This window comes from Ailuropoda melanoleuca, chromosome 7, assembly GCF_002007445.2.
Source record: "Ailuropoda melanoleuca isolate Jingjing chromosome 7, ASM200744v2, whole genome shotgun sequence".
NCBI lineage: Eukaryota > Metazoa > Chordata > Mammalia > Carnivora > Ursidae > Ailuropoda > Ailuropoda melanoleuca.
Window position 1 is genome coordinate 90,217,232 of NC_048224.1, and position 20,817 is coordinate 90,238,048.

At 34.6% G+C, this 20,817-nt stretch overlaps 1 protein-coding gene across 1 annotated transcript in view; it reads left to right on the forward strand.

The window, feature by feature from the left end:
* The window catches only part of SUGT1 (SGT1 homolog, MIS12 kinetochore complex assembly cochaperone), a 38,532-nt gene that overhangs the window by 11,171 nt on the left and 6,544 nt on the right, over nucleotides 1-20,817 (forward strand). Inside the window, exons 6-12 of the mRNA XM_034665265.1 lie at nucleotides 1,245-1,298; nucleotides 1,678-1,694; nucleotides 4,061-4,095; nucleotides 5,662-5,758; nucleotides 6,548-6,655; nucleotides 14,720-14,810; nucleotides 18,107-18,288. Of these exons, the coding sequence (XP_034521156.1) occupies nucleotides 1,245-1,298; nucleotides 1,678-1,694; nucleotides 4,061-4,095; nucleotides 5,662-5,758; nucleotides 6,548-6,655; nucleotides 14,720-14,810; nucleotides 18,107-18,288 (584 nt within the window). The remainder of the gene's footprint in view (nucleotides 1-1,244; nucleotides 1,299-1,677; nucleotides 1,695-4,060; nucleotides 4,096-5,661; nucleotides 5,759-6,547; nucleotides 6,656-14,719; nucleotides 14,811-18,106; nucleotides 18,289-20,817) is intronic.

Sequence of the window (20,817 nt, forward strand, 5' to 3'; positions counted from 1 at the left end):
TTTAATTCTAAGGAAAATTTATGTTAAAACTGTTAGGGTTCCCTTACTAACAGACGGAGTAAAAAATTTATTACTCAGAATATTACCTTTTTTTTCCTTTGGTATGGTAGGAAGCTTGGTTTTATTTACTGATTAATTTGAATAATAGGTTATTCAAGTCTAGGATTTTGATGTAATTGTTATCCCCACTAGAATGAGAGTGTGCGTATACGTGCATAGGTATTGGTTAAGGCCTATACAGTTGAATTTCATTTATAAATTACTGTACTAGAAAATTTCATCTTAAGAAATTTTATTTAGGGGCGCCTGGGTGGCACAGCGGTTAAGCTTCTGCCTTCGGCTCAGGGCGTGATCCCGGTGTTATGGGATTGAGCCCCACGTCAGGCTCCTCTGCTATGAGCCTGCCTCTTCCTCTCCCACTCCCCCTGCTTGTGTTCCCTCTCTCGCTGGCTGTCTCAATCTCTGTCGAATAAATAAATAAAAATAAAATCTTTAAAAAAAAATTTTATTTAGAGTACTTTTAATAATTTTTAACATTATATTGGATTAGACCCTGTACTGTTATCATTGTTTTGAGTCTTTAGAAATTGATAATTTGCTTATGTACATGTTTACATTGCTATCTCTAAATATTATAGTTCACCATCTGTAGTCTCTTGGCTGCTATGGAATCTGGAGATATGACACAACTACACAAAGTACAAAGGTGTTTTTTTGGTGTTGGTAGGAATGGCATGGTAACAGGAAAAGCTACTGAGAGAATAGACAGTGGGTGGCTGCATTAGAGAACAAATCTGGGGTCAGAAGAGGCTTCTAGACCTTGGTTTAGCTGTGTGATACCAGGCTTCCGTCCTACACTAACTGATGATGTACTGGGTATCTAATTCAGGTCTGATTTTGTTGTGTGAGGGGAAGCTCCTTTAAGAGGAGAGGGGTGAGGGAAAATGTAGATTATTTGTATCTGGGAACCAGTAAGTTGACTGTGGCTAAAACCAATTTTTTTTTTAATTAAAATTCTTCAGGATGAATGTCTAAATGTTAAATGTATTAGCATATTTATAGCTGTAACATTATGGTTACTATAAATCCTGTTAGGACAAGTATTTTTGTATAATTTACTACTGAATCCCCATTGCTTACAATACTGTTTGGAACATAGTAGGTATTCAGTAAGTATTTGTTGAATGAATATGTTAAATGGTGCTGATGAGTGAGTCATGTTACAGTCAGTTTGTTTTTTCTAGGTACAGATTCGGATTTCACTGTCTGGATTAAAAGGTGTCAAGAGGCTCAGAATGGTAAGTATGTAGGTTTCCCATGGCTTTCAGTTTACAAAGAAGTAAATTTTTGACATTTTTGGATTTAAACAAATTTGTTTTTGACTGTATAAATCATAAATTTAAATAGTGTATATTCCGTTAGATAGGGATTTCCAAGGTTTTGCTATGTTGAAAGGGAGACTCGGATTTGTTTTGCAGTTGTGTTATCGGTAAGAAATTACTAAAAGTCTACAGTGACTCTGGGATGTAAAATTAAACCACTTCTTTTTATTCGGAATGTATGGAAAATTGGCTTATGTAATCAATCAGTATGTTTGTGCTATAGAAGTCATGTATTTGACTTTGCCTGTAAATGTACTGTTAAATGGAAATATTTTTCTTTTTGTGTTTTTAATAGGATCACAATCTGAGGTGGTAAGTACAAAATTTTTATTCTTCGTGTTCTTACTTAATTATAATTTTGCCATATATTTGAGACAGGACTCTGAATGATCTTTCTTTTACTTAGATCTTAAGCAATTCCATGTAAATACTTTTTCCTTTAGCAACTGAAATAATACCATTTTTGGTGAAATAGATGATAGAGGTTGATAGTCATGAAAATTACTGGTCTTGTTTAATGTGTGTTGAAGTTGATTTGGCCTATTTTAGTATGGTCAGGGTGGTTATGTTTTTATCTTTTCCTTTCTGAAAAGTCATCACATTTAGGTTAAACAGCTGCTGCCTAGAAAGCGCTTTCAGGGTTTATTGTGGTGTACTAAGAACATAAAAGTTAAGTAAAATTTGGAAATATTTATCTAATTCAGTTTACATTTGTTTTGCATATGAAGATTTCCAAGTCTTTTCAGTTATTAAAAGTTATGGTGGAGTTGAAAGTTGTTTGATTTTTTTTTTTTAACCACTTAGGTTTATATATAACACACAGTTCCATTACGGCTAGTGGTTTTTAGCAGCAATCATCTGCAGTTTAGTCAGTAAATAAAATGACAGGGAGTCAGGAGGTGTGTGTGTAGTCTTAACTCTGTCAGCAGTTAATCTACTTGGGTCATCGAGAAAGTCTTTTATTCTCTGGGCTTTCTGCATGTGTAAACTGGGCCTAATAGAGCTAATCTACTTCAGGTTGTGAGCATCAGGCCAGTTATGTGTATATGTAGTGACTGGAGTTTGGAACATCACCAAAAGTGAGCCCTGTCTTGTCATCCCTATACCTCAAAGGCTTGTCCATATTCCTGAGGGTGATGAACGAGGGAAGTATTTAAAAGTTGGCTTCCTTCGGGGCACCTGGGTGGCTCAGTCGATTTAGCGCCCGACTCTTGATTTAGGCTCAGGTGATGATCTCAGGGTCGTGAAATCCAGCCCTGTGTCAGGCTCTGCGCTCAGCGTGGAGTCTTTTTGTCCCTCTCCCACTGCTCACTCTCACTAGCTCTCTGTAAATAAATAAAGCTTTAAATAAATACACAAAAGTTGGCTTTCTTCACTTGCTGGTATTTTTGTTTAGGTCTTACAGTATTATATTTGGGATTGGTACTAGTCCTGAAAACAAGAGAATAGCTTTTGGATTATACTTTGTCTAGTAACACAAACAGCTGTTTAGCCACAGTGCATTTTGTCACTGCTGTGGCTCACACTAGTTTAATCTTTGTACGAAGGTGAATGGGAATAAACCGTTCTAGTCATTATCTCTACTTGATATCACCTGGATTCACGTATTTCTCAGTAGTTAACAATGGAGAGTAATTCTGAGTTAGACTCAAATCTGTAGAGGGATTTTATTTTCTTCCTATAAAGAAGAAATCCCATCTCCTCCCTATCGTTTAGGGACAACTTAGAGGTCACTTAAGACCCAGGGCAAGTTCTTTAGATTTACATAGTCTTAATTGGCACACGTGTAGTTTAGGAAACTATGGATTGGTCAACAATCAGTTTGTTTCTTGATGGGCAGTGTAGAATGTTTGTTGCTCAGAGGCCAGAAACAGAGTAAGCTGTTATCTGGAAGGCACCATAGAAATGTTCCTTCATATATTCCAGAGCAATGTTTGATGCCATTGCTAAACCTGAAGGTTATACCATTTCTAAAAATGTGGGATTTTTTGTAATGTTTTTTTAAAATGTCATTGTTATTTTCGGTTTAGAGAATAAACCGTAAACTTTGATTTAGAAAGTAAACCATGAGCAAGTAAAGGTGGAACTGGATATTTAAATATAACCTTTTCTGGTCATAATTTTAGAAAGTTTTTTGGGTTTTATGCTTTTATTTTATTTTTACTTATTTTTTTTTTACTGAAATTCAATTTAATTAACATATAGTGTATTATTAGTTTCAGAGGTAGAATTTAGTGATTCATCATTTGCATATAATACCCAGTGCTCATTCCATCAAGTGCTCTCCTTAATGTCCATCACCTAGTTACCCCATCCCTCCACCCACCTCCCCTCCAACAACCCTCAGTTTGTTTCCTATGGTTAAGAGTCTCTATGGTTTGTCTCCTTCTCTGTGTTTGTCTTATTTTTCCTTCCTTTCCTCTTATGCTTTTATTTTAGAAGAAAAATCTTTTTTGAGATTTTAATTCATAAAATTATAAAAATGTGGAATAATCTAATATTTTGTGATGACTAACATTACTTAACAATTATGAATACCATGTTTTGTCTTTGAGGGACATTTTCATGCAGTTATTCCATATCAAAGTAACCATAGCACTGGGTAAATTAATAATACATGCATTTTAATATAGTCGCTAATTTGTAAAAATCTTTGTCTTGCAACTTGCCAAAATCAGTCTGCATCCCAGAGGACTCATCAGTCAAAAATCAAGTAAGTGTTTCTTTTTCATAAAAAAACGCATGATAAATAAGCCTAAAGGGAAAAATCCTGTTGTTTAATAGTAAGCAAGTCCTTACCCTGTGATGTTCAGTGTTTTTTAGTTTTTTTAGAAATTGTGTTTAGCCTGGGAAAACTAATTCTAAGGCTGTTTACTGATTGATATTAGTGTTTATATTAAGGTTAAATTCAAAACAGTTCTCCATTTTAAACTTGCTTCATCTGGTTCTGTATTATATGACCTTTCCACGTATGACAAGAGCCTCTTCCAGTTGTTACTACACAGGTAAATAAATTAGTAGTAGGCTTGAGAGAATTGTAACTACCTGCCTTTTTATTTTAGAGTAAATTTTTCATAGAGTAATTCTGCATGAGTTGAAAGGGTCTATTGCTGAGGGCAACAGTTATAATAATGAATTAAGCATCTAGCAAATATTCGAATTTATTTTTAATTATTCATTAGCCATGTGTACAACTTGTATTCTTAGGACTGTAACAGAAAGAAATACAAGGCATTGATCTGGAGCTTTGCATCCTCACTGAATTTCAGAGGGAAACTGTGAGACTCTTAAAGTTCATTTCTTTAATCAAGGTGGATTTTAATTACCTACAAGTACCAAGTAGACAAGGAACTTTGACTAGCTTGGTGACAGCAGCCGGAGTAGAATATAAACATCAAATAATAATTCTGTTTAGAGCATAAAATAACCCAACATTGATTTAATACTGGTATTGTGTACCAGGCACTGTGCTTAGTTCTAGGAATATAATAGTGGCAGGATAGATAAACCACTCTGCCTCATGGAGTTTATAATCTAATATAGTCTAATTTGGAAGTGAGGATCCCTACATTTCTAGAGCCTTCTGTGGGAAAGATACACATAATTAGAATCTCTAGGCACATTAGTTTTTCCATGTACCTTGAGACTGAAGGAAGATACTGTATTTAATATTGTGCCTGGCAGGATGAGTTAAATTTTAAGTTATTTTAATTTTAGCTCATTTGCTTCTGCTCCCTGTGTTTGGGTCTGTTTGCCCAGCTTCAGTCAAGAGACTTTGGAGTGTGGAGTCCCACTGACATGGGTCCACTGTAACACCTGTCACTGACTGGCTGATTGCTTTGCCCTTCGGGGCTTATTTTTCATCTGTAAAAGAGGGATAGAAGTGCTTTTTCTTAGTATTAGGTTGAAATAAAAGTGTAAAGCTGTTAATGGTATATAATAATGGTTAGCCGTTTAAGAGTAAATTTCGTCTTTAACATTAGCTTAAGCACAACAATATTAGAGATATAACTCAGAACCCAGAAAATCATGTAAGTATTTAACTCTCCTGGAAAGGTTGGAGGCATCATATCCTACTGTTTTTTTCCATTAGTGCAGATCAAAGAAAATTAGTTATATAAAATTGTTTCCATGAATCACCATCTGCTTTGCTTATTTGTTCCTCAAGGTGGAGCTCTTGTTGTTTATCAGATTGCAGTTTTTATCTTAACAAAACATAAAGAAGCAATAACTTTAAGAAAATTTGATGTTCTGAAATGGTTTTTTTCTTTTTTAATAGGTATGACTGGTATCAAACAGAATCTCAAGTAATCATTACACTTATGATCAAGAATGTTCAGAAGAATAATGTAAATGTGGAATTTTCAGAAAAAGAGGTTATTACAGTCTTTGAACCATTTTTTTATTTTAAGATTAAATACTTTTATTTGCAAATATACCATACCACAGAATAATCTGTAGCAGTTTATCAGCTATATCATTTCTTCCTGAGATGTGGAAAATGCTGATGAAAATCTGAAACATGGCTTTTCAGCTTGAATGATCTTAAATTTTGAGACAAAAGTATTTATACTGTAGGTTATAGCTAGATGTCCATTATTTTCTTTTTCTTTAGATTTGAAATTCAAAGCAGAACTTGGTTGACAAATAGAAAAGACATTAGTAAGATATGTGATTTGGTTACATTTGTGTAGTATACTTTATGAAAAAGCTCTGCTTATTTGTTGTATGTTTTATATGTCTTAGAATTTACTAACCACATTAAATTAGTGTGACTTGTAATAACTTGATTTCTTAGCATTTAGTAGAAAACTTAGTGATATTTAAGTTAGTGGTAGAAGTAGATGTTCTGCGTATGAGTACTTCTTTTGTTACATACTGTATTGTTTTGCTCTTGTATCTTGAGTTTTCTAGAGATACAAATGTTAAATATGTGTTTGAAACCTACTATTTTCTACTTATTTGATTATGTATGTGAGAATCCATGTAAAGGATACCAGGTAGAAAAAAAAGGATTATTTTGAATTTCTTAAATCTGATATTCCATATAAAGTGTTTAAAAAAATCTGCATCAGTATTGAAGTTCTGCAGTTATATTCAGTGTAAGTGTTTTACCTTTCATTATATAAATTTATAAAATGTGCTGCTGATTTTGTATTCATTAGTTGTCTGCTTTGGTGAAACTTCCTTCTGGAGAAGATTACAATTTGAAACTGAGACTTCTTCATCCTGTAATACCAGAACAGAGCACATTTAAAGTACTTTCAACAAAGGTAGGACAATTTTAAAAGAGTTGTCAGTAGTGGGGGCATCTGGCTGGCTCAGAAGAGTGTTTGACTCTTGATCTCGGGGTCATGAGTTCGAACCCCATCTTGGGTGTAGAGATTATTTAAATGAGTAAAAGTTGTCACTAGTAATATTTTCAAGATAAAGAAATACTGGTCAACTAATTGCCCATGCGATTATAAGCTTATAGATCCTTTTAAGCGCATATTTTCAAATTAAAAGGGACAGGTAAACGGGCACCTGGGTGGCTCAGTTGGTTGGGCATCTGCCGTCAGCTCAGGTCATGATCCTGGAGTTCCAGGATCAAGTCCTGCGTTGGGCTCCTCACTCACGGAGATTCTGTTTCTCCCTCTGACTCTCCCCTCTCTTGTGCTTTCTCTGTCTCACTCCCTCTCTCAAATAAATAAATAAAATCTTAAAAAAAAAATAAGAAAGGGACAAGTAAATAAGGACAATAAATTTTGAATAACAATTTTCCCTTCCCCGGATTCTAGGACAATGGAATTTAAAAGTCAGTTTAACCTCAGTAGTGTTAGTATACTTAAGATTGGTATATTTCTTATAAGAGGTTTTCAGAAAAGATGAAATTATCACCCTCCTTTAAGATTTGATACTGAAAGTCTCTTCTCTTGAACTTGTCTGTTTTGATGTACAGATACTTTCTTACCCTACCTTAATGTAGCTAAAAATACAAACTACTGTGAAGATGAATCTGCTTTGTTTTTGTTTTTGTTTTTTAATTAAGCTGAATTTTAGAATATTTTGTTATGAGGGAATACTGAGTGATTTAAACTGCAGTTTGAGTAATTATATAATTTTTAAATTTATATTTTCAAAAAGAAGTAAAATGTTCAATAGAATTAAAATTCATAGAATGTTTTAAAAAGCAATCAAAAGATATAGGTAGTGTAATTATGGACTAAATGAGCTGAAATTTTTTCATCTGTCAAATTGTATGAAGGTATATAATGAGTTATGACTGCAGATGATGTAAGTAGACTTTTTCCATTACTATGCCTTCTTTAGACACATGTCTTACAACATACTATGTTAGTAACTATTCAGTTGAAGTTCTAAGAACATACCAGTTTTCCTATCCTAGAACAGAATCAGGGTTGGCCTGTGTCTGGGAGAATACGGTAACTGGGCCTGCAGAAAGAAGAGGATACTTGCAGAGCATTTGAGCAGAAGTGCAAAGTTAAGAAGTGGTAGTTTTTTGCATCTAGTTAGAAGTGATTTGCCCACTTATTTATTTGAAGATTACAAAGTACGAGTGGAGAGAAGAAACAGTTGTTTGGATGATAAAAAGTGAGAAAAAGAGATGAAATCTTAGCAAGATTTTAGTCTTACTGACCCCATCCACATAGTGTAGAATTTGTTTAATAAAAGAAGTTGGGTAAATAATTAACCACAAAACTCTAGCTAGATTTGGGAGATCAGAAAATTATGAGTTTGGCATTTTTGTACATATTTTTATCAACAGGTTGTTAATGCATGTTCTTTTGAAGTTTAAGTAGAAACTGATTTGTGTGAATAGATGGTAATTGACTTAAAAACTTGTGTTACTGGGTCTCATATAATTTTTGGAAGACTAGAATGTGTGGTAATAAATACACAAGTTTGTGTGGCTAAAATTGAGAATGTTAATGAAGCACTGTTATCTCTCATTCTTTAATTCTCCTTTGAATCTTGAGTTGATTGTTGATTCTGACCATTCTGCAACTGCCCTGCTATATTTCCAGTTTGCTTTTTTGGTCCCTTCTTTCTTTAAATGCTACGTTACTGCTTTTCTTTTTTGTATAGTAATTTATGTATACATTTCATTCCCCTTGTGTTTAGTCTGTGAGGCTAAGAAGCAAGTCATATTTGTGTGCTTGTATATGCTCCAGGGAAGGGTGCCCCAGCTAACTGCACAAACAATGAGTAATTTTTTAGTGTAAGTATATTCCGTTTGTTAAATTTACCCAGCCCTGTGTGTTGTACATAGTGCTCCTCAGTAATTGTTCAGTGAATGAATTTCAGTTGGGTTCTGATGTTAACCCTTCGATGTTGGCAGAGTATTTGTATTCTTTGTTTCATAGATGAAAAGAAACCGAGGTTCACAGACTTTAAATGCTTTCCCTGAGTTTACATAGTTACTAAATTGTTCATCCTGGCCCAAGAGGAATACTTTTATTTCTGGAAAGCTGGTGCTTCTTTGCTTGGGTTTTTCTAAGTTCTGTATTAAAGAATTAAAATTCTAAAGATGTGTGATGGAAGATGATTATTTTTCTTGTCTTAACCGAAAGTAATATATATTAGTTTTGTTAGACTACTAACTTTTAAGCTGTATTTTATTAGAAACAAATTAAAATAATTGGACTTAATTTTATCCTAAGGGAAATGAAAGTTTTGAACCTTTTTTACATACAGCAGAGGGAGACTGTTAAAATACTGAAAGTAAAGTTTTTCTGTGGGTTACTGAGGCTTATTTAGTGATGACACTAAAAGAGTAAGTCCTTTGTTTTTCGTATGTATTCAGGTGTCTTGAATCCTTTATGTGATTTGAGAAAAATGGTTTTGTTTAGAAGAATCTGCTTGAAATTAGAGATTCCATAAAATCTGTGCTTTATTTAAAAGGGCTATTTCTCTGCTTTGAGAATCCAGTTTCTTTCTTTTCCACCTTCAAGGTTGAATAAATGTTGCATATTCATGTACAGCCATTGGTTAAGTGGTAATTCAAGTGAAATATAATTTGCAATGAAAATAAGAGAAGTAGGACCCTTAAATTAATGAAATAGCATTTCTTAGCTAAATATTTTACAGTGTCATATCTAGGTTTTTCCGAGTCAGAATTGATATTTTTTTTCAGTACCTCTGATAGTTCTTTCTACCTTTTATTGAATACCAGCTTTCATATCTGCCTGTTAATTCATTTTATTAAGAAATTGTAGTGTTTCTTTTGTTCCATCTTGTTAATTTCATGACACTATCCTCTGGAGAGAAAATCCCAACCAGACTCCACGCTGAGTGCAGAGCCTGAGGCAGGGCTCAATCCCATAACCCTGAGATCATGACCTGAGCCAAAATCAGGAGTCATGATCCTTAACTGACTGAGTCACCCAGGGGCCCCATGTTTTATTAATGTCTTTGATACAGTGGTGGTAGTATTTTTTTTTTCTATTAAGTGATTAATTGCCGATAATCCACAAATTGTTTTTGAAGTGTATTCTTGCCCCCTTTTCTATTAATGCATAGTCATATATTTTCAAAAGAAAAGGATTTTACTGTAAATACTGTCTATACCTGTCTTTTAAAATTTAACCATACGGTTTTGGATAATTTTTTGATGCCCTTAAGTATTCTACAACAAAGTATTTCACTATATGCATTTATTGTAGCTTAGTTAGCCAGTCCCTACTGTTTGATCTGTGCAGAAGTACAGTAGGTAACTGTTTTGACTGCTTTATCTATTCCATGCAGTCCTCACAAATACTGCATGGTGTAGGTATTTTTATCACCTATTTACAGGTATAAACTGAACCCAGAGATGTTAAATAATTTGCCCAGATTTTTTAGCTAATTATAATGCTGAGGAAGATAATGATAATAGCGTTCAGTTATTTGCCAGACACAGTGCTCTGTTCTTTTCATACATGGTTTCATTTAACCCTGATAAGAACCCTGAATGAGGTAGACTCTGTTAATCACTTTTTACAGGAGAAACGGGTTCAGTGAGATTAGTTACTTGCTCATGGTCATATTTCCAACAAGTAGCACCTACTTATGGATCTTCTCTGAAATTATATAATTGATAGTTTTTGTCCTGTTTTCAACCTCTGCTTATTTCTGAGGAAGTAAGTTAAACTTCTAGCAATAAAAGACACTTCCAGCAAATTGTCTATCTTGGCTGCCTCTCCTCTAAAATATGGATGGTAATCTCTTTTTATAGGGTTGTTCTATTAAGTGAGGTGATATATCTGAAGTGCACAGGGTTTATAATAGTGCTCAGTAAATGTTACTGCCATTATTATTTTATCCTGATTATTTATATAGAGTTTTATTCAGGTTGTAAAAGCAGTAAATGCATATCATAGAAAATTTAGAAAAATTTAAAGGAGCTGAGAAAGTAATCAGTCTCACTACTAATGACATTTTGGCAAACTTCTAGGAAACTAGAATATTTTCCTATATTTAGATCTTTCACTACAGGTGACATATACTGGAATTTTTTGTTTATGGTAATATCTCTTTTGATTAATCTCTTCAGGAAGAACAGAGACTGTGATCTTATGTATTATCACAGTGCCTGGCCCACAGTAGGCACTCAGTAAATATTTGAATTGTGCTATTAGATTTTGTGATTTTTTTTAGTTTCTTGTCATTAATTACTGTCTTCTGCATTTTAAAAAAATATTACAAAATTATTTGAGTGTAAAATTAAAGATGGTAGATGTGCAGTATGGCTTCAGGAATACTTGAGTTTACTCTATTTTTGGACGAAGCAGTTAGATAAGCCATTAAACGTGCAAAGAGCTGAAGAGAACATTGGGAAAATTACATTCTAAAGGTCAGGAACAATTATTTAATGACTATAGCCTTGAAACAGATGGTTGTCAAAACTTTGCCAGAAAAAAAAAGTTTAGCAGTAAACTTCCACAGCTCTCTAGTCTCTGAGAAAGAAAACTCTTTAAGAAAGAAAAACTTAAAATAACCACTGTCAATCTGTGGCAGTAAGTGGGAACTTTACCTCCCTTCTCAGAAGGTGGTGTCTGGATACCATCACCCTTTGGAGTAATGGCTTCCCTTTAAATCTGAAGTTCTTTCATTAGAAAATATTAAATTGTCTTTGTGTGAAGAATTTAGAGGTGGGTGATAAGTGTGCAAAATAATGAAAACTTAACAATCTGGAACAGCGGGGATTCTTATTTAGTAATCTGCGAATACTGCTTTGGGATATTACTGAAAACCTCCCTCGTGCGTATGAGAGGAACATTCAAACCAAGGTTTTAAGTTAACTTGTAGATTATTTTTGACTTAAATGAAAATGGAATAGCTTATTAATAGTTGCAATAAAAATATCTGAAATTGAGCTGTTGGTAACTCTGGAGGTACCTGCCAGAATCATTAAGACTTAAAACTTCATTTTTAAAAGCATGTATAAACGTTGAAAGTGAAATAGGTGTAAAAAGGAATTCACAGAAAATTAGCTCCCCCCACTTTTATCTTTTTAAAAAGCTGCTTTAAGTGTGTTTTATTATGTGCAGCCTTTTTAATGAATGGATTAAATATAATTTCAGGTTCAGGTCAGCGTGTCTCACTTGATACATGTTCTTACTAAGAGCTTTGACTTTGGCCTTACAAAGACCTCTTTGTTCGTATTGCACAGTTACTCAGGTTATAGTGGCTTTCAGTAGATGTGAGTGCTAGTATATGTGTCTCTTTAGGTGAAACAGGAACTTTTTATAGACAGTGCGTAAGTGCAGGAACATGAGGTGTGAACGTAGGGTGCCCTGAGGCAAAGGTTAGTTGAGGATAGTGTTGATGTACACAGTGCTTGCCAGGTCTTCATTTCCAGATGAGTTGAAAATTAAAGGAGCAAGATGAAGTTTTAAATTTTAGGATGATAATATCCCTTTTCAATAACTATTGCTGTATCATTGCCAGCCATGAGAGTTTTGCCCCTTTTTGATAAACATTCCAGCAGTGACAACTTAAAATAACCATATTACTACCACTTAGGACTGTGTATGAGATAAAATATAGGTAGTGTTTTACTTTATAAAAATTATTCATTTTAGAGAATTCTAGCGATTCTTAAAATTGTTTTTATTTATGTAGAATTTAAACACATAAATTACATTAAAAATACTAGACTTTTGGTCTCTTTCCCAGTGACATTTGTTTAATGGTTTTTTCATTATGAAAACAGTTTTTTGTTAAATTTCTGTGCTAGAGAAAATACAAATACTCAAAGACCACTCCCCTTCTATACCATCACTTCCTGTCTGATTAAAATTATTGGCAGATTTCTCACTGTTTTGTTAAAGTATTTTACAATGTAAATTTTAAGGATTCTGACACTAAATGCGGGTGGTAGAAAGATTACCAGTAATTGCTAGTTTGAATGATTTATCTGATTTAACAGAGTTAAAGAACCAATGTCAATAGGCTTTTCTTTTTGTTAAATTTGTCTTTTGATTTTTTTTCCTATTTACAAAATTAAATCCTTTTCTTAGAAGAAATTAGAACATAAAATTCTATTTTGAGGGGCTCCTGGGTGGCTTAGTTGGTTAAGCATCTGACTCTTGATTTTGGCTCAGGTCATGATCCCAGGGTCATGAGATGGAGCCCTTCATTGGGGAGAAAATTAGAGAAAATTAGAATTTTCTCTCTCCTCTCCCTCTCCCCACACTGGTGCTTCCCCTCTCTCTAAAATTAAATATATAAGATCTTTTTTAAAAATTTCTATTTTGATTCTTAAACTGTTTGCATAATTATGTTTATTAGTGCTATAAATGCTGATTTGACTAGGCTAAAAGTGAAAGTGAGAGTATTATTGGAACAAGGAAAACAAAAGGTATATGTAGGTGCTCTGTGAGTGTATGTTAGGGTTAAGGGTAGACTACAGGGGACCAGCCTTGATTAGAGAATTAAAGATGCTTTTAATATTTCATTTTAATAAGTGAAGTTATTTGTTCAGCATTTAGAAGCTCTTCATAGTTTGCCTTACACCTCTTTCATCTGTATTTTTTTTACTGTTCTCACATAAATTCTGAAGTTGAGACAAATTGGTCTTGTCCATTCTCCCCAATGCACTGTGTCCTTTGAAACCTCAAGGCTCCAGTTTCAGGCTGTCGTTTTGCCTCTGGAGACTCCCCCTTTTACCATTGCAAATGCTCCTGCCCCTCAAAGCTCTTCAAGATGCACTGAAACTTTTTCTTTTCACACCCAGATGTAATCTCTGCTGAACTTTTAGAACATTTATTTGCCTCTTGATCAGCTTTCTTTTAGTATCTCACCTACTTTCCAATGGCCAAGAACATATTCTTAATATTTCAAAAATCCACCACATCCCTGAAGATTATAACTTGCTCATATTGGGTATTTAATAATTATTGAATGAATTATTATAAAAATTTTAGCAGTAGTTTTATTATTTTTATACAATGATATGAATTTGTCTCAACTCTCAAATGGGTTAATGTACAAGCAAATGTAGTAATTCCTTCATTTTTTTAAAAGATTTATTTATTCGGGGACCTGGGTGGCTCAGTTGGTTGGGCGTCTGCCCTCGGCTCTGGTCATGATCCCAGGATTCTGGGATCGAGCCCCATGTTGTGCTTCCTGTTCAGCAGGGAGCCTGCTTCTCCCTCTCCCCACCCCACCCCAATCGTGCTCTTTCTCACTCTCACTCTCTCTCAAATTCTTTAAAAAAAAAAGATTTATGTATTTTAGAGAGCATAAACGGGGGTGGGGAGAGAAAGAGAGAGAAGGAAAGGGAAGTAGACTTGCCACTGAGCGCAGAGCCCTGTGAGGGAGCTTGATCTTAACAACCAGAGCTGAAATCAAGAGTCAGACGCCTGACTGAGCCACCCAGGCACCCCTGTAGTTACTCCTTTAGAACAGGATTTCTCAATGGGGGGGTGCCGTTGACATTTTTGGTTGGATAATTCTTTGTTGTGGAGGGGTTGCCCTTTATGTTGTAGGATGTTCAGTAGCATCCCTAACGCCCACCCCAGTTGCGAAGACCAACAATAACCATAAACGTTGCCCGTCACCCCTGGTTGAGAACAGTGCTTTGGAAGAAAAAAGCATATGGATTTCAAGACTCTTAATTATAGCTTATAGTGTGTATGCATATTGTTTTTGAAGGGTGGCTTTTAAGTAGAAACAAAATGTTTCAGAGTTCTTCAAATTTAACCTCGTATAATTTAAGGAAATTATCTCGAGGGCACTTTTAATTTTTATAAGATATTATGACTTAAGGAAATTGCATTTGTTTTTTTACTGTTTTGTATATGTATATTTTACATGGAATAATAAATTTTTTTTGGTGTTTCCAATTCCAGATTGAAATTAAAATGAAAAAGACAGAGGCTGTGAGATGGGAAAAGCTAGAGGGGCAAGGAGATATGCCTAAACCAAAACAGTTCATAGCAGGTTTGTTTTTTGGCCTTGATGAGCTTTAAATTCATATTGTGTTATGTAGTTGAAGTTAAATGGTAATGAGCATTCCCTCTACTTTCATTGTTTATGTTCCCAAGAAAAGATATGTTGAGTGCAATAAGATTGCTCTGTAATGAATACAAAGTAGCCTTTCATGTGCAGTTTCTACCTCCTTCAGTTCTTCAACTGAGAATATAAGTGAATGCCCGAGTAGACCCTGAGGGGGTTGGGTTTATATTGTTTACCCAGTCACTGTGTGACAGTAGTTGAGGGTTGTTTTTGTGTGTTGCCCTTTCCTATTACTTCTTTTTGGGTTTTAAGCGGACTAGAGGTTTATTCTGCTGAAATAATTTCCTTCTCTTCCTTTTCTGTTTTATTTATTCCTTTCTATTTCTTCTGATATTGTCAACTCTAATTTCCTGGACTTTTAGGGCTTCACAGAGTAAAATGTCTAACCCGTTTCACTCTGTTGCTCGAAAAGAAGTGCTCACAAGCAGGTCATGAAAACCTAAGAAAAACCTAGAAGAAGAGTGGAAAACTAGAGTTGATTGTTTTTAACCCTTTAAGGGATAGACTATGTTGGGTCAGTTTTAAGCCTATGCAGTGGATAGGTGTTTTTCTAGTGGGATGATTAATCTGCTAGATACTCTTAGAACTACAACCTAAGAGTGTATTTTACAGCAATGCCCTCATTAATGAAAGAGAAATTTCTTTTTGATTAATGTTCTGATTTGATGACTAAAATAAGTTATCGTATTTCAGCTACTTTTAGATTTTTCACTGCTCTTTCTGTAACAGAAGACAGATTTCCTTGTGGCACCTTTTAGAAAACACTGAATTACCCAACAAATCATTCATTTTATTTTATTTTGAAATAATTTAGATGCCCCTAGAAGTTGCAGAAATGATGAGTTTTCACATACCCTACACCCAGCTTCCCTGCGTAATAACATCACAACTAGTCTATTGTGTAATTAGCAAAACCAGGAAATTGACACCAACAGATAATTTTTAAGGATGAAAATATTGAAGTTGGTATTTAAGCTGTTAAGCTTCTGCTTCACATTTTATCTGAAAGACAGAAGAAAGATGTTATGTGCTTCTTTTGGGTCTGATTCCCAGAAATTTGGGGGCTGAGGTTTATATATAGCTCAAAAAGCATTTAAAAAAACACACACACACACACACTTTAAATGTAGTGTCTCACTCAATTCTAACAACAGCCCTCTATAGTGGGCAGCCCTATTTTACAGGCTCTGAAAGTAAGCAACTTGCTTAAGATCACACGGCAGTTTTCATTGTCTAGGACTAAACCCTGGTCTTCAGGGTCTGGGTGTCATTCTTACATAAACCCTATATGTGATACTGGTTGTTGCTACATCTTCTAACAATGGAAAAAAGTCTCTGCTGACATGAGTATCTTTGCAGTTATTTGATATTATAATGAGTGAACAAGGAAGTTAGGTACCCATCCATTCCTCAGTAGTTTATCTACCATCTACAGGTGTTAAAGTTTTTCTGAGATTAAATATAAAGATTTTTTAAAGTTGCAGAGTTCTTTTAAACTCAGTGCCTTGGATATTTCAGATGCTATTCCTTCTGTCCTGTTATATTTTTGTAAGGAGTTAATATGCTTGTCAGATTCCTGTGTCCTGCAAGCTGGAGACTGCAGATAAGGGCAAGTTGCTTAACCTGTCTGGGCCAGTTTTCTTATCTGTAAAATGGAGGTTAACCTGTGCTCCCATTCTTCTGGGGAGTCAACATTAGGATTAATTAAACCCACGTGTTTTAGGCTCTTAATTTACTATGACATAACTTTTTTTTGTTTTCTTTGGCTACTAGTGAAAATGTACACAAATAGAGAGGGGATTACTGGTAGAGGAAGGGTAGATTGGAAAACTGTGCTTACCGTAAATAAAACTGTGGGGTGCTCTTTGGTTTGGTTTTTCTGGGGAGATAGGGGGAAAGTTGGCTTACAGGTGAAGAGAAGGGGTGGAACAACAGACCAAACAGTTAGTGGTTTCTCATTTCTGAACTATTTTGAGGAAAGGGACAGAGAGGCAGTAGTGGAAGAGGGCCATGTAATGTGTCCTAATTTATTAATAGGGAAACTTTGAATCAGGTTCTTTTTAAAGCTCTGTAACTACACTGTCCAGTATAGTCACCACATGTAGCTGCTGAGCTTTTGAAAATGACTAGTCTGGATTGAGTTGTGCTGGAAGTATAAAATACCAGATTTTGAAGACTGTATGAAAGAAGGAACATAAAATGTCCTAATATATTGATCCATGTTGAAGCGATACTGTTTTACATATATTAGGTTAAATAAAATATTTTATTAGAATGCATTTCACCTGATTCTTTTTAGTAACACAGCTTTTAGAAATTTTTAAATTATGTATGTGGCTCACATCTGTGGCCTGCGTTATATTTCCATTGTAGAGTGAACAGAACTGCTCTTATAGCTACTAGGTAGATAACTTTTTAATGACTTGGGTGCCACCATCTTGATTCCCTTAGTCTTTAGGATAGCCTTGGCAGTGCCCTGAGCCCCTGGGCCAGTCAGTAGCCTCTCTGGTTATAAGCAGCCTCCATTTACCCCAGTGTGCCCTACAGGCACTCTTATTTCTCTTTGTGTACGTGAGCGGGCATTGAACTCTAGGTGATCACGTGGTGTATTTTTCAACATTCAAGAATTGCTTATTATCTCCTGTTGAAGTACTCTAATAATGTAATGTGAGGAGAGGATGGAGTCTTAACTCACTATCTAATGGCGTCTTAACTCACTATCTAATGGCATGGATAATTACTTATATTTTCAGTTTTTCTCTAAGCACCTCAAGCCACATTTTTTAACATTTATTAAAATCTTGTTTATAAGAGAAATGTCTTTATGAAGCATTATTTAAAAGCACTTTTTAGAATTTTTGTACAGTCTCTGCAATTTTTCTATAAATATAAAGTTCTAGTATATTTCTCACTCAGTCCCCTCATTTTTAACACAAAGAATGTTTTAAATCTAATTTTGCATAATGTACCCAAAATGTACACTTTATTAAGATTTTGCTCAAAAGAAATTCCCAGATTTTACATTACTCCGAGTCAGTTTTTAGAAGTGTGAATTTGATTATTGAGGTATGTATCAGAAAGACATTTATTATAAACATGAAATTTAGTTACCTGAACTATTTGCTGAGATGTTCTGTATACCATGGTCACAAAGGTTACGTATTCTTGACATAATCATCACATGTTGATTTAATCACTTCTGTCTTTTTTTTACTCCATAGATGTAAAGAACTTATATCCGTCATCATCTCATTATACAAGAAATTGGGATAAATTGGTTGGTGAGATCAAAGAAGAAGAAAAAAATGAGAAGTTGGAGGGAGATGCCGCTTTAAACAAATTATTTCAGCAGATCTATTCAGATGGTTCTGATGAAGTGAAACGTGCTATGAACAAATCATTTGTAAGAACATAAGCTTGAAAAATGTATATTATGGTAGTAAATTTTTAAAGAAATTGTATATTATGGTAGAAATTTTTAAAGAAAGATTAAATGGGCAATTTGAAACCAAAGCGCATGCACTGTAGTTGGGAGGCCTTTTTGAATAGGCTTCATCTGAACACTTCTTTCCGCTCTAAACTTAGAGTAATTATTAGGGAAGTTGGACACTTGTTGGGGAGTTGAGACGCAAGTGGTTTATTCCAAATAGTCATTTAGTTAGAACTTGGAAGGTTTAAGAAGTACTCTTAATTACTGTAGTTGGATTTATCACAATAGCTGAAGGAGACTCCGTTAGAGCCATATATAGTGGCCCCAGTGTCAGAGATGAAGAATATAGGCAGGAAACTGCCAGAACAGTGTTTGGCAAATAGAAGGGTACACATTAATTACTCATTGGTTTGTTAATAATTTGTTGATTAAGAAAATAAGGCCCAGGACAACATAAATACCACCTGAATTAGGCCTCAAGTTCTGAGATTTTAATAACAAGTCATCTCTCTATAACTAGGTTGATTATTTTGCTTTAGTTGTAATCATTTGACTTTTATCAGTAGCTTTGGAAATGTCAGTCTCTTCTCTTAAGGCATTTATAATCAAATTAGTATTTAGTTAATGTATGCCTGTGAGATTCAGATATTCCACAGAAATTACTGTGTTTTAATTGCTCATGATTGAGCTTTTCACTCTTGATTTTAAAAAGTTATTTTTATTTAAACTTTTTATGTTGAAGTAATTATAGATTTATATGCAGTTGTAAGAAATAATGCAGAGATCCCTTGTATCCTTTACACAGTTTCCCCTAGTAGAGTCATCTTGCAGAACTACAGTACAGTATCACAACATGATATTGAGAGTTCAGATAGAGAACATTTCCACTGTTACAGGATTCCTTCACTGTTGTCATTTTATAGACATACACAGTTCCTCCCACCCCTGCCCCTCCTTAACTCCTGGAACTGCTAATCTGACAAGTCTTTGTGAGATACATAGTTTGCAAATATTTTCTCTTAGTCTGTAGTTTGCCTTTTTCTTTTCTTTGTTTTTTTTAAAGATTTATTTATTTATTCGACAGAGATAGAGACAGCCAGTGAGAGAGGGAACACAAGCAGGGAGAGTGGGAGAGGAAGAAGCAGGCTCATAGCGGAAGAGCCTCATGTGGGGCTTGATCCCACAATGTGGGGATCTCACCCTGAGCCGAAGGCAGACACTTAACCGCTGTGCCACCCAGGCGCCCCGCCTTTTTATTTTCTTAATGGTCTTTTGCAGAGCTAAAGTATTTAATTTTGATGAAGTTCAATTTGTTTTTCTTTTTATGGATTATGCTTTTAGTATCAAGTCTAGAACTTTCTGCCTAGTCCTAGATCTGAAAGATTTTCTCCTGTGCTTTTCTTTCAATAAAAGGTTTATAGTTTCACATATTACATTAAAGTCCGTGATCCATTTTGAGTTAGTTTTTATATAAAGTTGAGATGTAGGTTGAGGTTTTTTGTATGTTTTGGTTTTGGCCTATGCGTGTTCATTTGCTCCGGAACCATTTGTTGAAAAACTGTCTTTCTTCCATTGAATTGTTTTTGTGTTTCTCAAAAATTACTGGAGCATATTTGTCTCAGTCTGTTTCTGGGTTCTCTGTTTTCATTGATCTACATGTCTATCCCTCTGTTAATACTACAGTCTTGATTATCTTAGCTATGTAAGTTTTGAATCCAGGAAGAGTCATTCCTTCTACTTTGTTAATCATTTTCAGAAGTGTTTTAGATACTCTAGTTCCTTTGCTTTTCCACATAAACTTTAGAGTATTTTGTTTCTATGCATCAAAATATCCTGTTAGGAATTGCTTTGAACTGTATATCAAATTGGAGAGATTGACATTTTTACTCTGTTGAATCTTGCAATCCATTTATTTAGATCTCTGATTCTTTCATCAGCGTTGTTCAGTTTTCCACATGTAAATCTTAAGCATGTGTTGCAGGATATACCTAAGTATTCTTTTTTTGAGTGACTGTTAATTGTATTGTATATTTGACTTTCATGTTCATGTGCTAGTATTTAGAAACACAGTTGGTTTTTTTGTTTAGCTTACATCCTGTGACCTTGCTAAACTCACTTACTGTAGGAAATTTTTTGGTAAATTTTCTATGTAGACAGTCATAGCTTCAAATAGGGACTTCTTAAATCTGCTATTTGTGACTTTTATCTTCTTTGTTTGCTGTATTTCAGTGGCTGGAACTTCTGGCACTACATTGAGTAAGAGTGGTGAGAGTGGACATTTATGCCTTGTTCCCCAGTTTAAGGGAAAACCATTCAGTCTTTCACCATTAATTATAATGTTAGTGGTAGGTTTTTTGCAGATGCTCTATCAGGTTAAAGTTCTCTATTCCTTGTGTGAGATTTTTATCATGAATGGTTGTTGACTTTTTGGAAGGTAGCTGTTGGTCTCACCACTGTACCACCAGCACTGCACAGCGAGCTGTTCACTTTTTTTAATTTGAA